Source organism: Manis pentadactyla, chromosome 15 (assembly GCF_030020395.1).
Source record: "Manis pentadactyla isolate mManPen7 chromosome 15, mManPen7.hap1, whole genome shotgun sequence".
Lineage (NCBI taxonomy): Eukaryota > Metazoa > Chordata > Mammalia > Pholidota > Manidae > Manis > Manis pentadactyla.
In genome coordinates, this window is record NC_080033.1 from 60,852,214 (window position 1) to 60,870,060 (window position 17,847).

The 17,847-nt window shown below is 39.5% G+C and overlaps 1 protein-coding gene across 3 annotated transcripts in view; it reads right to left on the reverse strand.

The window, feature by feature from the left end:
* The window catches only part of GLG1 (golgi glycoprotein 1), a 187,722-nt gene that overhangs the window by 15,412 nt on the left and 154,463 nt on the right, over window positions 1-17,847 (reverse strand). For all 3 annotated transcript variants that reach the window (XM_057492773.1, XM_057492774.1, XM_036926969.2), the window contains exons 12-25: window positions 17,358-17,495; window positions 14,882-14,968; window positions 13,511-13,573; window positions 12,673-12,786; window positions 11,550-11,638; window positions 10,701-10,818; window positions 9,569-9,661; window positions 7,601-7,738; window positions 6,133-6,256; window positions 5,260-5,402; window positions 4,976-5,077; window positions 3,959-4,066; window positions 2,523-2,643; window positions 1,788-1,894 (exon numbers count right to left, since the gene is read on the reverse strand). In XM_057492773.1, coding sequence (XP_057348756.1) covers window positions 1,788-1,894; window positions 2,523-2,643; window positions 3,959-4,066; window positions 4,976-5,077; window positions 5,260-5,402; window positions 6,133-6,256; window positions 7,601-7,738; window positions 9,569-9,661; window positions 10,701-10,818; window positions 11,550-11,638; window positions 12,673-12,786; window positions 13,511-13,573; window positions 14,882-14,968; window positions 17,358-17,495 — 1,545 coding nt within the window. The remainder of the gene's footprint in view (window positions 1-1,787; window positions 1,895-2,522; window positions 2,644-3,958; window positions 4,067-4,975; window positions 5,078-5,259; window positions 5,403-6,132; window positions 6,257-7,600; window positions 7,739-9,568; window positions 9,662-10,700; window positions 10,819-11,549; window positions 11,639-12,672; window positions 12,787-13,510; window positions 13,574-14,881; window positions 14,969-17,357; window positions 17,496-17,847) is intronic.

The following is a 17,847-nucleotide window of genomic DNA, read 5'->3' on the forward strand; positions in this document are numbered from 1 at the left end:
AAGGACAGGACAATCAAACACAGAGCTAAACTCCTTTCTCCAATCACAATACCATATATACATACTGCATAAGATTAGAAAATCTAGACAAATCCAGAGAGGTGGAGTCTCGCACAATTCACAGTGATCACCACTGCCATCTAACAGCAGCCTCACACTGAGGGCCTGACCACATGCTGGGCCCTGGCAAAGAGCTCGACAGCATTTTTATTTAGTCCTCACACCAATCCCTGCAAGATTTTACTGCTCCCGTATTAAAGATGAAGAGCCAGAGGCCTGAGAGGTGGGAGGTGGTTAGGTGTCTTGCACAAGGTCACACAATCCTACGTATTCTGATTTCTTTCTTCATCATGTTTGCAGCCTTTTTAAAAACAAAGAGAAGAGCTGTGATCATTTTGGATGCTAATTGTATATCCTTTGCTTTTTTCACTCCTCACTGTACCATAAGCATCCTCCCATGTCAAACACAAGGTGCACACAGGACTTACACTAACTTAAGCACTCCTCTACTGTGGACATTTAAAGGCTAATCAGCTTTCATCCCAGCTTTCCTCACTGCTTTCTGAAATGGACCTCTATGTGAGCCTGCTGGCAGAATTAAGGGCCAAAAGGCTCCCCAGGGGCACACAAACCTATTCTTTTGAGGCTCACCCTAGCCTGCCTGACGGGCCTGGCCCACGGAGGTCTGGGCTGGGCTGCCACTATGCTCATCCTGGATTCACAGAACAGAGAGGCTTCAGATCAATGTGATCTGAACATCAAATTTGCCAATACAAAACAAACAGCAGAGTCACTCTGAACAATGCTTAACAGCTCAAAACTAAAAACCAGTGAGGAAAGAAGAGACTGATTTAGTGTCTGTCTGCTGGCTCATCTAACCAAGGATTTAAAGCAGACTGTATTCTGTTGGGAGGAGGAGTGGGGTCTTGCTTGTTATATTTGACAGCTATGATCACTTCCCCTCATTTCCCTCACGACTGTGGTCTTTCCTGCTTGCCTGTCACCCTTGACCTTGAAGCGTATGGGTAATAGGAGGAATTAGCCAAGGAGGAGGAGAGTTCTTGAGGTCACTCTCTTGATCTAAGTAATGGGTAATGTCTACCCCCTTTGGGGTGGGATGACACAAAGAGTGTGGATCTAGAAATCTTGAGTTTTTCACTGAAGGCCCTCGAGCAATTCAATCTTTGAAATCAGTTTCCTCCACCAACAAGTGACGGATATTCATTCCACTCGACTCACAGTTTCAAAGTTCAACTGAGATAATATATCCATCAAAGTGTTTTGTGAACTACAAAGCAATGTGTACATGAGAAGTTCTCCTTTCCCTGAGGCTGAACGTTTATGGAAACAGTCCCGCCAGCCTGAGCTGGCCAGGGCCCCATTCGCATTCACTAGCGTCCTGCTGTCCTCCTCCTATTATTCTCCCCATTTCAGGTTTGCTGAGGGCTAGTCTCATATATATATATTCTCTCAAAGACTGTGAAATTAGAAAAACAAGCTTTACAACAGAAGTGGCTGGATCCCTTTCCTTTCCCATGGGCGTGATGTCTGACTTCTCTCTGCATGGTTGGCTTAAGTCACATCTTTTGGGTGACTCACTTTTCAATGGGAGACTAGGGGCAACTAAGACCCAAAGTTAAGCCAAGGAGGCTTAAAGGTGCACCGACAGGTTTTTCAAATACACTTATCCAATCTCACAAAAAGGACAAGACGACCAGTGATGTATCTTGGGGAGGGGCTGAGGGATGAACAGGATGGCCTTTTGAGGAGATTCTCCTGGTCATTACCTTTGCTGCGTAACTCCACATTTCAATCCGGTCATTGAGGCGTTTTTTGCACTCAGGCTGTAACCTCACCCGCTTATCCTCCAGGGCCTCCATGAGGCAGGACATTTCTGCAGAAGGAAAGGAACAAGAGTCTGAAATTGTGCAGAACAGAAATTTCTGAGAGGATGGGGAGAAAGGTACCTAACCACCAGAGAATTCAGATCTGTAGGCTACTGAAAGTTAAACCCATTCTGGGAAACCTGATCCAAGATCCAACATGGACAGGAATGATATTTAATTTCCAAGGTTGGCTGTCCAGAATCTCTCTCAAAACCTCTCTTTTTCCAGGCACATCTAGCTCAGAAACAACTTTACACCTGCCCAGGTTCCACCTCACACAGATCCTGTCCACTGATCCCCAGCGTGGCTGCTAGGAAAGCTGATGAAGCCGCTCTAGTTTGGACAAGGGGGAAAGAGGCCATGGTGATGGCTTAACTTTTATTTCTGTGATAAATAACTCAACTTTCCCTTCTCATCAAATTTTTAACTCTGGTCCTGGCTAGGTCAAACCTGCAAGGTTATTCCTAAATTCGTTTTGCCATGAAGGCCTCATCCCAGCATCAGCCAGGCCGCAGACGATGTTGTCTGTGGTTGAGCTGTAGCCACAGAAGAGAGTAGCTGCAACTGATGTTTCAGAAGGGGTTTCTGCTTCTGCCAAGATGGTCAGAGAGGGTCAGCCTGAACACAGTGACTTACGACGCCCTCGGCCAGGGGTAATGGCTGCGCAGTGGTGTTTAATGTCCAGGGCACAAGCTGTGTGAAGAACTGGGTCCACAAAGATGTCTGCTTTGCTTTCCTTCAGCATGTTTAACACTTCCTAAGGAAGGGAAGACCATTGTAGAGAGAACTTTTATACAGGAAATGCACCAGATCTGTTGTCTGTAAATACTTTACACACAAACAAAAAAGCCAAGGAGGGAGGGTTGAGGGTTAGCAACAGAGCCTCCGAGACAGGTGGCAATGTGGTGATGCAAAGAGTGTAGATTTTCAGCATTCGATTTAATTCAGTAAATATACTTGGGGATCTAATGTATGCAAAGCTTTGTGCTCAGTAAAGCAGAGGACTGTAACATCAGATTTGGGGTTTGGTGTTCTGGTATGCTGCATTGTTAAATACTAAATGTTAGTATTTATATCAGCATAATACAGTTTTGTTACTTTAAGAAGTCTGAAAATGTGAAATCTGAAAATCAGCATAATAGCCTACATAAAATTCCTAATCAAACAAAGGTGAATGTTTGCAAAATGTTTCACTTTACCTCCATTATTCTCAAGAGGAAAAAAGAATTGACAGAGCATAACTTCTACTGCAAGAATAATTCTTACTTGAGTTTAAAGATCTTGTGAGCAAGAGAAACATAAACATGATAGAACTGAAATCAACTTCAGACTTTTCATTTATTTATACATGATGAATTACAGGATGTAAAGACAGGCCAGAAATACTTTCTGAAATAAACATTAGTTTGCTCTCAATAAAAAGACTATAGTTTCTGTAAAACAGTAATAAAAACAAGAAGCAAAAAACTCAAGTATTATTCAAAAAGTCCTACTCTAGGTTAGATGGGATCACTTTGATGACAAAGCAGGCCAAGAAAAATATCTGGATTTAGCTTTTAGTCAACTCCTACCATCATTCCTAAGACTATGTGGGATCAGAACTATTTTTAGCATATGAAAATATCTGCATACAATATTCACAATGACTCAGCAATGTTACTGAAACACTTTTAAAGAGATAAGTTTTTTAAAAAGATCAAATATACTATTTCACTTTCAATTTTGCAAAATAATATATGCTTAGCATCATGTTTTGATAAATTTGTTTTTATGTGATGTTCCTGAAATTATTTTTATGAATGCAGTATACTTACTGATATACTGGAATTGACATTTTGCTTAAACAAGGGTCTAGTCATGGGGTTAAGACATACTCACAAATCATTAGTACACACAAAAGAATATTTAAGTAAGTTATAGGCGATTAATGGTCAAGAACGAAACTAAAGTTTGATAAGAGGAAAGGAAGATTTAGATGTTATTAATAAGATGTACAGATGTACAGCTTTAAAAGGAAAATGAGAAGAGGAGTGAAAAGCAAGAATGGGGGAAACAAGACTGATGGTGGTTACCTTTTTACACACTTCTGTTTTGATTTTGAGCAGGTTAACTTTAAGGCACTCCTCTACTTGACCTGTCTGTTCCTGGGCTGCTGCTTCTTCAGCACAGAGATTGGAGATCTATTCAGGAGACATACAGGAATAAGGCCACCCTTGCTATCACCAGAAGCCATGGTCTCTGAAACCTTAGGTTTGGTGAACCTCTCACATGTGCCCAGGGCTCTCAACAGATCTCATTGATTTTACCCCCTCCCTCCTGTATGGGATGCCAGGCTTTATTCTGCTTTACAAGGATTGGCACACAGAGTTGAAAACCCATCAATGCAACATATCTTCATGCTGTAAACCTTAAGATTTGAGTCAAACTGTCCTAGGACTGGTCACAAAGAGGCTACTTCCTGATTCCATGGGAGGAAGTTTATTTAACCAAGTAAAATGCTAAAAGCAAATGTTTGACATTTATAAAGGTTCAGGATCAACCCAGACTTAACACACACACACACACACACAGTCCATATGAAAGATGAAACACAGTTCACATGAAAGATGAAAAATTTAACCTTCTTTATGAGTAAGCTCATTTAAAATATCTTTTATCTCTGATCCCCTAAAATTGACACATGTTGAACAAGGTTCTCCACATGGCCCCTTCTAGCTAGAAAGTCAAATAATTTCCAAGAACAGGCATTTCTTCAGAGCTATTTTAGGAGCACTTTTATCTTTCTGTGAAGTCTTAGGGAGTGTTCTAGGTTGATTATCAGAATAAGGAGAAAGGAAAAACAATATGTAGATGGATATAATAATTGAACAATAGAGAAATAAGGACCCACCATAATATAGTGACAGGACTAGTGCCAAGCCTAATTCAGTGCAACAGAGAATGAGGGACTCAGACAATGGAGAGCCTAGAAGATGGGCCTTCTACTAATCTGGATTCAGGGCTGAATGGAGAGGGAGTAAGGAACTACTCTCCTATAAAAATATCTTTGACCAGCTCTGTTCACAACCATTTTCATACCCAAATCCTACCTCATCTGAGCAGTGTAGCTGGAGCTGAGGATCTAGTCGGTAATCCAGAGCAGACTCCTGAATAATAATTCGGATCTGGTCTTCACAGTCCGAAGAGAGGCGCTGCTTGTGACAAGGGAGAATCATCAGCCTATCAGACCCCTTTTTATTTTGCCTCTGGTTTGGAGAAGGAATGAAAAACATCTTGGAAAAGTAGGAGCATGCTACAGACTTCTAATGAGACAACTGCCAGGAGTAGAGATGGCTCCAGAAATACACCCTGCGAAAAACCCAGGCAAGTTTACCTGGTCAGCGTATCTCAGCTTGAGGCAAGAGATGACTTGACCTTCTAGCTCCGAATCATCCTTGGCCTTAGTCAGGATACCATGACAGAATTTAGGAATGTCAGCTTTACAGGCCTTCCTTAGCACAGGGTTTAAGCGGTAATCTGGAGCAGAAAATTGTAAGGACAGGATAAAATATTCTACCCAGATTCACAAATTTTAGAGATTCACCTTTCAAAAGGTGGCATATTATTGTCAATGACCATGAAGAAACCACTTTTATTTATTCAATAAATGTTTTTGAGTTCTCATTATACAACTTTTAATTAGCAATATACTTGGTGAAAGAGATGTGGAGACCCCCAGAATTCTTCTACCTACACAGAGGTAGCAGCTCTGTAGAGTTCTGTGGTACCAATACTCTAATTAGTCTTCACAAAAATCAAGCAGAAATCAGCAACCTTCCCCTTAACAGATTTTTCTGAAAATACTGAGAATATCCAACTCATCTCACCTATTACATTAAAAAGTCTTTCAACTCAGAACTGACATTTCTCTAAGAGAGATTGCCCCTATAGTCTCCTGTTACATGCATGAAGTTTTATTAGATCTTCAGATTTTTTTAAGGAACTTTAGCCCTGATCCCTTTGCTAAGTCTTCAAGGGAAGTTTTCTGTGTTTTCTTTCTTTTTTTTTTCAATCTCTTCTTCCCCATGACTTTCATCTTGTTTTTGTGGGTAATCTCAAAGGACAAGTCAATCCCTGGTTATTACATCCAGGCTCTACCCTTAAAATTCAAACAAAGCACCTGTAGTTTAGCTTGGTAAGTGTATTTCCACTCAATTCCATTTAAGCTGTGCTCTATGGGACCAGGAAAGCCAAGCCAAGATGTTACCTGTGTTCTGAGTGATCTGGCGCTTGGTTATCATCTGTTTGCATTTGGGATCCATCAATTCACTGTTTTTATTCTGCTTCAAGCACTGCAACATGGTTTTCGAATCTGCTTCTGCACAGAACCTCTGCAAATAAAGTTTTATAAAAGCAGATACCCAAATATGGCAATTAACACCATCTGTAGCCTTCTTACATCTACTGGGGAGCTTACGACAGGAGCAGCCTGAATTGTCACTTGGTATAAGAGAAATGGCTAAGCCTGAATAAGCACCCAGCTCCAGTTCCCCCTTCCTCATCTTATCTCTACTATATTTCTTACATTTCTTTCTATTACCTCACTGTTTCTTACTCTGCATAGGATTGATTCCCTATTTAAATGGCTTTGTTACACTACACGGCATCTCATGAGCTTAAATATTGTTTAAGCATGAACGTAACATTGGACCAGATGGCCATGTAGCCCTCAGGCCGTATCTGTCTAATCCCAGTGGAAACTTAGGAATTACCCACCAACCAATGTGAACAGGGATGTTGGGAATGAACCTGTCCAGTTCATCTTTTAACTCTTAAGGGCTATAAGCCTACCAAATCTTGTGGGGCTGGCCCCTGGATACTTGAAGTTAGAGATCCATTTTGGACTACTACTAAACTCCACCTCTATCTGCTAATTATAGTCTACCAATATCTTAGTATGGGAATGCGGATCACTGATTTTTATAAAAGTCATCAAAATCTTACAAAGCCCCCTCAAATCAAGAGTCTGAATTTCCACTTTTACACAGGATTCAATTCTACCAGGCCCAGGTAAAGAGACTTCTAACTTGCAAAATTCTCTTTGGAATTTATTTAATAGGGTGAAAAGAAGTATTTTATTTTAAGGAAGGCTGAAATAGGGGTTAGAACCTTATGTTTAACCTCTTTGTATATGTGGATAGATCAAGGAGCGGACATCTAGGTTCTCTCAGTCTGCCTGGAGAGAAAGTTCACTGAAGAAGCAGAAGAACTTGTAGAACAGAAAAGCCTTCTGCGTGTTAGGTGGATGAGGAGGACAGTCAGCGTCCTGCCGTTTTCAGTGTGCCTACCACTAACTGCCCACAAAACCAATCACATGCTCATCTACTTAGTTGTGCCTGCAGCTGAAGTAAAGCCATTTATCTCAGCTCAGCAGTTTTCAAAGTTGACCATGCATGAGAATCACCTGGGAGGCTTGTTAAAGCCTCCTACCCCACTCCCAGAGTTTAGACATTTAGTTACTCCCATTCAGCAGATACGGGGTGAGGCCCAAGAATCTGTAATTCCCAGATGATGCTGATGATGCTGGTCTAGGGACCACACTGAGAACCACTGTCTTAACTGTATGAAACTGGTTGAAATGAAAAAATTACATGAATTTGCTCTAAAATTTAAATAAGTTCACATTGGTATTTTTACTCTACTCTGTGTGTAGCCCTTGGTTTTGCATGCCTTACCTTTATCATCTGCTTGCAGACTCTCATAAGTGTATAGTCCAGTTCTGGGTCCATCATCTCTGTCTCCTGCAGCTTAAAAACTTTCTGGTGGCAGCGGGTACTTAGCTGCTTCTTGTTCTCTTTCAGACATTCAATAATCTAGGGCGTAAGAATTACAATCCAGTTAAGGGGTCTATCAGGAATCGATAATCCATGTATTATTAGTGAAGCACCCAGTTCTTAGTGCAGCCCCCCATTTTTCTATCCAACTACCTTCCATTTCTAATTCCTAGGTAACAGGCGTCAGGATTTCCTCACCAAGGAGAATCATATTTACAGATATATAACCTCAGGGCTAATAGTAAACCAAACTGTATAAAAATAATAGATGGACAGCAGGCTGTCCTGGAGTCTAAATGGAAGGAAATCCACTCACACTTCCTGGTTTCTTCTGCCTTCTAGAGCTGTTCCTTGTCCAAATTCCTTTTGGAGCATAATTTGCCTCTCTGCCTTTCCCTGGAGCAATAACCCTGGCTAGGCAGGCACAGGCCAGGAGGTTCAGTCCAACACACAATTTATCACATAAGAATAGATCAACAGATACCACGTATGAATCAGACCAAATCCTTATCCCTGAAGAACATATAGTTTCACAGGGCAAACATTATATAAATAAATAACTACAATAAAAAAGATGAGTGGGTTAACATAAAAGCATTAAGTGCCACAGAATGGATTTTAACATAGTTAAATATATCCTAAAACCTCCCATTTCCTATACCAAACTTTAAGATACTATAAAAAGTGATGAAGGGAAGCAGAGAGGAAGCTGCAGTCGCTAGCTATGGCTGTAGCACAAAGTCATGAGATATCTGTGAAATCTTTAAGGCACAACCAAGAATCACCATATAACTAAGGGGAAGGTAATGGAGCAATGAAAGATATTTAACATCCTCAGAACCATACAGAAGAAAACAAAAATCAGGAACACGTAGTTATGAAAGCCAATTACAACTCTTGGAAATGAATATAAAACACAACTAACTGGCACTATCTAAAGAGCAGAACAGACAGATTAAGCCTAGAAATCATTAAGCCTGGAAATGGAACTGAGGAATTAACTCAATGTAGCACAAAGAGACAAAGAAATGGAAAGTATGAAAGAAAAAGTTAAAGAGACATGGAAGATAGATTCAGATGTTTCAACTGTCTAATAGGAGTTCCAGAAGGAAGGAAAAGAAAGGCAGTATTTGAAAACACAGTTGAGAACTTCCCAAATTTGAAGAAGATGTGAATTTTGAGACTGAAAAAGCCAACTAGGATGAAGAAATTTAAATAACATACTTAATTATATCACAGTGAGGTTACAGATCATTAAATATAAAGAGAAAACTCAGAGACAAATTATATAGCAATGAGAACCAGATTGAACCAGATTGACCAGCAAGAGCAGATACAAGAAGACAGAGGCCACTTCTTCAAAGGCTAAAATACCATGGCAATGACCTTAACTAGAAGAGGTAGCTAAGTCACTGGGAAAACATTAAAAAATAAAAAATTAAAAAATCACTTGTCTGTACTTCACTCCTGATGATTCTGAATAGGGCCCTATTCTGTGTATTTGGGAAGAAAAGCTCCCTATTTAATTTTTCTGTGACCTCTAGTTAAGAACCTCTATGCAATGGAAACATAATTTTGGAAATGTAGGACTATTAAGAAAGCTAGAGAGAGGAGGAGGCATTTGATGATCATTAGGAGCTTTTAGGCAAAGAAGGTGGGGAAGGACAAAGTAATGTGAAAGAGGGGAGAAAATAAATGAGACAAAAAGGAATGCAGGTGGGGAACTTTGGGTAAAGTTTGGCATAGCTTAAGAGGGGATTATTAGGGTGGAAAAGATGTGATGAGGCCTATCCCACCAGTGAAGAATTGATTATTAATATGTTACCTTCATACTACTTTCATAATTTAAAAATTAAAACAAAAAGTTACCTGAGCATTGCCATACTGCACAGTGGAACAGTAGTTTTTAATGTCACTCTTGCAGGCTTCATACAGATCTGGTTCCAGACGGATGTCCTCTGTCTACATGAGAGACGACCAGCAGAGAAAAGTGAGCTTATTCTAAGTTAAAGGTATCAAGGTCTACATATGTATTTACTGATTGGATCTTGTCTAGTGACCACAACATAGCAAAGTGGCGGCAGTACGGCCACTGCAGTAAAAGGCGAGTTAGGACTGAGTTTCAGTTCTGCCAGTAACTAGCTACATGGCTTTGGACTTTGCAAAACAAAATGCTATCATCTATCCTGCCCCCTTCATAGGACTCCTGTGAAATAAAGTATGATACAATGATGTGGAAACCACTTTAGCAAGTTAAAACGATTATAGAAGAAGTCTAGAGTCCTATTTTTATATTTTACTGTAAGAGTAAGGTTTAAAGCAAGGGACCGAAAATCTTTATAGCACATTTAGGCCAGCTCTACTTAAATATAATTATCATGAATCACTACAACTCTATGTGAAAATCTGGTAATGCAACTTTTGTGATATTAATGGTGTTTGGTATTCATTACTAGTTTTTGCTTAGATGGAGGTAAAATAAGTATGATTCATAATACAAAACACACTATTATTATTATTTTTTGTAGAAAATTCTCTTAACCTCTTCTGATCCTTATTTATTATTAAGGTGTCACTGATATACAATCTTATGAAGGTTTCACGTGAGCAACATTGTGGTTACTACATTCACTCATATTATCAAGTCCCCCCCACATACCCCACTGCAGTCACTGTCCATTAGCACAGTAAGATGCTATAGAGTCACTACTTGTCTTCTCTGTGCTATACTGCCTCCTTGAAGATACTATTGTTGCAATGATGTTATCACAAGCTTACAGCTTGTCTTACAGCTAGATTTCCAGTTATATGTGATAAAAACTCATTGGTCAAGAAAAAAAAGTGAATTAAGAAGCTGGCAATATGGTAACATTTTAGCACAAGGCTCCAAGTCTTAATCACAATAGTGGCTAAAATCTTCCAATTTGCCCTTGCCCTGACCCAACACTCTGAAACCTGTCTCTGTGGTTTCTGGGACCAGAGCTCTACTTCAAGGCATTACCATCTCTAGTTCTTCCACACGCAGCTGCTTGCGGCACTTCAGGGATACCCTGTGCTCCTTGGCTTCCTGTAGGGTGTCATTGCGCACGGTGGTGCTCAGGCAGATCACCACGTCCACCCTGCCAGGGAAAGGAGAAGGCCTGAGACTGGATGTAGCTACCAGGTGGGCTGGGGCAGGGGCTGCACCACTTCCCCAGGATCCATGATCCCTTTTTTGTTATCTTTCAATGCTTTTCTAGAAGTTTCCACTTGTTTTCAGAGTCCTGAAAGCAGCAATTTGACTATGTAATGCCATACAAATCGGGCCACAACACAAAAGCTGACTATATTCCTGATTGGCAGAAAGAAGAGAGGGGACATGTGTGTAAGGACAGTTCACCACTTGTTTTGTGAAAAATGTGACCAGAGAGGAATGCTGCTCTTAACTATGGACTGAGTCTTCAAATGTACTGAGAAACTTTGCTGAAAGGGGCAGAAACCTGAAAAAAAAAAGGGAAATTGGCTAGTATGGAGGGGAAATGTGTTCTAGAACCATGCCTTTGCAAAGAGCAATACAGAATTTGGATGGTCATGCTATAAAAGTTCATCACTGCCCTCATTAAGACCTAATTCTTAAACAAATCAAGTTTTTCATTTATCTCTAACTCAGTAAAAGCCTCTGCTGCTTTCCTGAAGAGATGACAAAATGAGATGCTGCTGGAAGTCAGTTAAGACGATCTAGCCAGACAAAAGATGAGCTAGTCACACTACCAAAGCAGTGTACAGGAGGCCTCCAGGGCCAATCCTGCCAGAATGCAGGAGGTCACCTGACATATTGGGTAGCAGAACAAATCAATTAAAAGCTACATACTTCTTTTTTATGTTGGGGCAAAGTTTCAACACATCCTCCTTGCAGGCCATTTTAAACTTGTAAGAGAACCGAAAATCCTTCATTTGCACCTGAAAAAGATGATGAGAAAGAAAGTCAAAAGTTCTGCGGCACGTTCTAATCAATAGCGCTGCGTGACCCTGTGCTCACATAGAGTGCAGAAGAAGCCTGCATTCCAGGATCTGTGCGACTTGCCCTCTGTCTCTCTCAGACTTCATGACCCGCCAACCTCTGCATTGCTCCCTCTGCTGCACACTCCAGCTTCCCTGCCATTCCAATCACACACATGCTGCTCCTTCTGCCAAAAGGGCTCTTAGCTCTCTCCATGGTTTGCTTTCTCACTTACTTGGCATTTCTATTCAAATACACCTTCTGAAGTTCCCTTTCTCCTTCACCTTCCAGCGCTTTCACTGCTTGATTTTTCTTCATAGGCCTTGAGACTTTATTTGTAAATGTGTTTTTGCATTTTTCTCTTAGTAGAACACAGGATTCACAAGGGCAGGGTTTATCTATTCCACCACTGTCTCCCAGTGCATGTACTCTAGAAGCCCTCAATACATCTGTTAAAGGCAGGCAGGTAGGCTATATGCCCTGAAGAGAGGTCAGTTTTAAACAGACGACTGGATTTCATCCTCTTGGGAAGGAAGTGCTTATGGTGTGATCTTCTTATTCAGATGCCAAAACTGGGTAATATGACGTAAAGAAAAAAAGGTATAGAGTCTACTGTTTTGATACATATTTGGGCTGCTGCACTAAATAAGGACACAACAGATTCTACTGATACTGTTAAAGGAAAGGCTAAAATACCTTTTGAAAGCAAGCAGTGTGACTAGAACAGAAGCGCCTGTTCCCTGTCTCTATCCTCACTGGACTACGTGCTCCCTAAGAGTACGGATTCTGTCTTACTTACCAATGCATTTCCAGAGCCTAACACAGTGCCTGACCATAATAGAGTAATACGTTTTTGGGGAACAAATCTAAACAGGACATATATTTGGAAAAAATGACTTTTCACAGAAGAGGTGCTCTCGTGTTCTGAATGAGGAAGGAATTCAGTAACCATTCAACCAGCTCAGACAGAAGGGATTTGCCTGGAGTTACTGACCAGCTGGAAGTGGGTGACTCCAATGGCACACTTCTCATTCATATCTTTCTGGTGTTTGTTCTGTATCAGACATTCCATCAGGTCCCCAGAGTCTATCTGGTTATCCGCCACATCCTGGGGAAGGTGGTGCACATTGATACTTTGTTTACAACAAGTACTGAACAAATCCTGCACCCTAGCCTATGCAAAATGAAAAGGAGACTGATTCTAGAGCCTTCACAAAGAAGACATATCATCATAAATTATGTCAAAATGAGCCTGAGAATTCAGGGGAATAAAATTTACACAGCAAGTTGCCTGCATGAAGCCCCAGCAAGAACATGTATTCCTTTCCTTATATGGCCAGCAGCTGGATCTCAGGATAACATCTATATAGCCTCCTGACCATCCATCCGTCCATCTGTATGGTTCCTGGATGTGTTTCACTCCCACAATTTAGGTGGTTCAATAAAGCAAAAAAGTAACAGAATTCACTCAGTTTACAAGGAGACAGTTGGAAGGGGCAGCCACAGTTACTGCTAACAAACTCTGGGCTGATATATCAAAAGCAAGTCAGCCACGCTAATGCTAATAGGAGTTTCCCGCTTCCCTCTTATAAAGGGCATCTCGTCAACTGCTGCTAACACATACCAGGTCACCTACAAAGGATAATCAAATATGGTTTCCCAGGAAGGTGGCACCCCTCTCTTGATTTTATTTACATTTTCAACTTAAACTTGGCAATTTGGCAATCACTCAGGACTAATGTATGCTGAAGATAGAGATAAGTCAAATATATTCAGAGACCACAGTCTCAATAAATTTGATTCTAACTCTTGTTTCTTCAGACATCACTTACGTGGCAAAAATTCTGAATTATGGGCTCGCAGGCTCTCATCAGCAAGGCTTCTATTTGAATATCCTGTCAAAGATTAAATACATTAATAATTCTGCTTTAGAAAGAATCAGGGGTGGTGAGAGGAACAGTGTTTTTCTGAATCAGTAACATCTAAAGAGCAAATAATCTAATACATAAATTTGGAAAATATTCTATGCCTTAAGTTAGACAGCCCCCGCATAGACAGAGCTCCTTTTTGTTGAAGACAAGTTTTCTACAGGCAGAATCTGCTTGTGTCTAAGCAAATGAGAGGGCTGAATTAAGGACGGTGGGGAGAAAAATCACTTTTTAATAATACCAGAGAATATAAAGCCTTTGGAGTTTTTTCCAAAAAGCTAAGCAGTTCAAAATGAAAAAAGAGGTAACTAACATTTACCTTTAGTTTACTAACTCCTAAGCCAGATAGATTGCTGTCCTCAAACCTGATGACAAACCGCTGTTTTGGGGAAACATAACACTAACTGCCTTTAAGCAGACAGTAATCGTAAACAGCACTAACTGCTGAAAACAACAACACCGTTTAGAGTTACACAGCACAGAATGGCCTCGTGAGCCCGTGAGAATGGGAGGAAATGACAGAAAAATGAAAGGAGACAAACTTTCGAAAGATAGAAAGCAAAAAAAAAAAAAATAGAAAAAAAAAAAGAGAGACTGGTTAAGAAATGTAGTTTAATGTATTGTCAATTTTGACAGTTCAAATAGTTATAAAAGGCTGATGATAAAAAAAAAGCAATCCCAGTTTCCCTGATTTTTGACCCCGTAAAACATTTTTAGCTGCTCCCTCCTCCATATTAATTTCTAAATAATATGCTATGTTTATGAAGTTTCTTCATTTCTTTTTTATATTTAAGTGGGTTTCAGGATGGACAAGGAATAAACACATATATTCAATCTTTCAAGTTTAACTGAAAGTCCAAGGCTTTTATTTTATTAAATGCACAGACATTACCAAATGACCTAATCGAAAGAGTTGAAGAGAACAGGAATTCTTGAACTATCCTTAAATGTGATTAAGAGATTTAAAGTATAGCTGCTGTCTTCTTAAGGATGGGTAGGAAGAGTGGTCTAAATCCTGTGATAACTCTGTATCTTATGAAGAAAACCAAAGGCCTTTCAGAGTGCTTTACTGGAGAAATGAGGAAAGGGGTTCAGGAAGCCACACGAGGTATTTCTTTATAAAGCAAAACAGAGAGAATCTGATGAGGTTTCTTATAGAGAAGTTTTATAGAGGTTTTATAGAGTATCTGCACTTTCAGGAGTCTAGAAACAGTACAAGAAAAAAGGAAAGGCTGCTGACAGAGTGGCTCTCCTTTTGAGCTGCGAACTGCTTACCTCGGATTCTAACTCGGTGAGGTTGCCGACTATATCCCTGCACTCTACAGCCAAGTCATCAAGATGATCCTGGAGACACTCAAGTTCCTGCAAATAAAAAGGCAATCCCTTGGCATATGTTAATTACATAAATAATCAAGGGAGGTTGATTACCAGTGTCTACTTCCTTTTCAGTGGGACTCCTTTTCTTTTAAAAACTACTTCACTGAATAGAATACTAAAGTTTTATTTGATTTCCTAAACTGGGATTGCCGAAAAGATAATTACTTGATGTAACAGGGTAGTTAAGAGGGTCAAGGGGGTACAATAGCTATGTAACTCCTACAGAAGGCCAAATCGGTAAGTCCAACAAGAATCAATGTTCAGGGGTCTTCAGAGTCTAAAAATCTTATCAGGCCTTTATTCCATTCCTTTAATACCCTGCCATTCTATTTTCATCTACGTTTTGATATTCTTTGCATCCTATTTTAAATCTGTATTTTGATAATGATCACTGGAAAACAAATTCACAGTGAAAGACAGAATATTTTAAGATTCTTCATGAACAAAGTAGGTTGGGATCCAAGGTCTGAAACACAGCATAGAGCTGACAGTTCCTGCAAATCAAATCTGGGATTCTAACCCTAGCCTACATAGAAGGATTGTGTCAGGGAAACTGGAAAACAAATGAGCATAGTAGGGTCTGGGTATCTAACAGTCATCTTGTCTGGGCTTTGGAAACTGAGATGAAGCGACCTTGCAGTATCAGTCCATTACTATCCTTTTAGAGGTTTAGAGGCTTTAAGTAAAACAGGAGCTCACTTCCCCAAAACATATCAACAGCTATTTCTCAGCAAAGGGCTCTGCTAAAGGATCAAGTTTAACTTACTGGCTATTCTGCAAGAAACTTTGTTTTGGAATTAGAATGGAAGGGAGAAAAAGGGTTTTAGAAATTATATAACAGTCAGAAAGGGGGAAAAAAATGCTAAAGGAAAATGCCTAGAACTTTTTAGAGTAAGATAAATGGCTAAGGGAATAATCTCATTTGTGAATCCTTTCCTAAACCTAGCTTCATGGTGATGGGCTGCAAAGTAGGGCTTTCTCAATGTTACTTTACAGGGGGTATGAAAGGAGAATGTTTCCTGGGATGCCATATAACCATATCCCTTGTGTTATTGATCAGGGGCTGCAGAAAGTTAAACTTTAGACATTTTCTAACAATAAACATGACAGAACTATAGCAGGCTCAGGAAGTAGACTGCTGAAAATACATTCCCAGTCCTAACAGATCTGAGTAGGGAGCCATGTTGCTCCTTAAAACTGTGCAGTTCCTGTACATGCGTGACTTTTTAATAGTTAATCCCAAAGGGTGTTCCACAGTGGTACAAATGGAACCTGGATACCTGAGTTCACACCTTATTCTACTATGAATGCAGCTTCAAACAAGCAGCTGTTCTCCTTACTGCTTGGTTCCCCTGCCTTAAGACAGATGGACAAACTACCTTCCTGCTTAATTTGCTAGAATGTAGTAATATACTTTTTTTTTTTTAAACTAGGCACAAAACTTTAGGAAATATATTATAGCATGCATTTAATTCTTGGGGGCTGTTTCTTCTCTACACTTTCCTGTATGGAGAGGTTATAATACAATGGAATGAATGTCTAGCTAGGATTACACCTGAGTTTTAGATAAAACACTTTACTTCTCTAAGCGTGTTTTTTCAATTACTAGATGGAAAAAAGAATTCCATTCCTACCTATCCTGTAGGACTATGGTAGGGCATGCATACCACGCTATCATGCATACCAGCATTTACATATACATTTGTATATATACTCCGCATTCCCTCAGAAGTATTAATGTGACTTACAAAAGTGAGAAAAAGCAAAAAAAAAAAAGAGCAAGATAAAATGAATTTTAAAAAAGTAAAAAATAGGAAAGAAAAGGAAAATATGATAGAAAGGGATGGATCAATTACATTATAATATCATTATATAGTGAGAGATGGTAACTACACTTATTGTGGAGAGCATTTTCTAATGTATATGATTGTTGAATTACTATGTTGTATACCTGAAGCAAATACAATAGTGTATTATAAACCATACTTCAATTAAAAGAAAAAAGTGGGGTGGAGCCAGCAATAAGCTTGGGACACAAGATGTCCACTATGAAATCTTACATACTTGCTACAGGCAGGGCACACCTTTTTCTACAGGCTTTTAATGAGGTAACACAAAGAGGGAAAATAATCAATTAAAAAATGCAGTAACCATAATATAAAAACAAACTGCTTAGGAAAAGTACAAGTATTCCTGATACAGAGAAGAAAGAGCAAATTTTCCTGAGAATTTCTTAGAGAGAGAACATTGAATAATATAATAAATGTCATTGGGTGAAGTCAACAGAGATGGATTTTATATTTGTATTCTATGTAAATTGTTAAACACTATTATTATTATTACTGTAAAAAAAATAGGTAGCTATAGCAGTTACCTGTCCAGTCTCTGTTTTTTCACTGCACCATTTTCCCAGATCAATTAGGCACTTATCCTGGAGAGCAGGATCCAGCTTAACATCCATGGCTCGTTGGTGTAGGATTCTCTGGACTTCAGCTCGGCACTCGCGTGAGAGCTGCATGAGAAAGAACAAGGAAAATAGTTTAAAGGTAGCAAAACAAAACCAAAAAGATACTAGATAAAGCAAAGTTGAGGTCAGGAAATTAACAAATAATATTATTATTCACACCAACTTTATACCTTGAATTCCTCTCCCAGAATAAGGATTAAATGTTCTAGGAAGCTTCTAAAAACCTGCTTCTTTAGGAATCAGATTGTAACTTTAGCATTTTTCTAATATACTATGTGAAACAATACCCTTTTCTTGAATATCCTGATAAAAAGTGAAGCAGATTCATTAAGATAAGGTTAGAGTATTTTGTTTAGCAAAATTAACTTGCTACTACTCTACGAATGTAGAGTAAAAT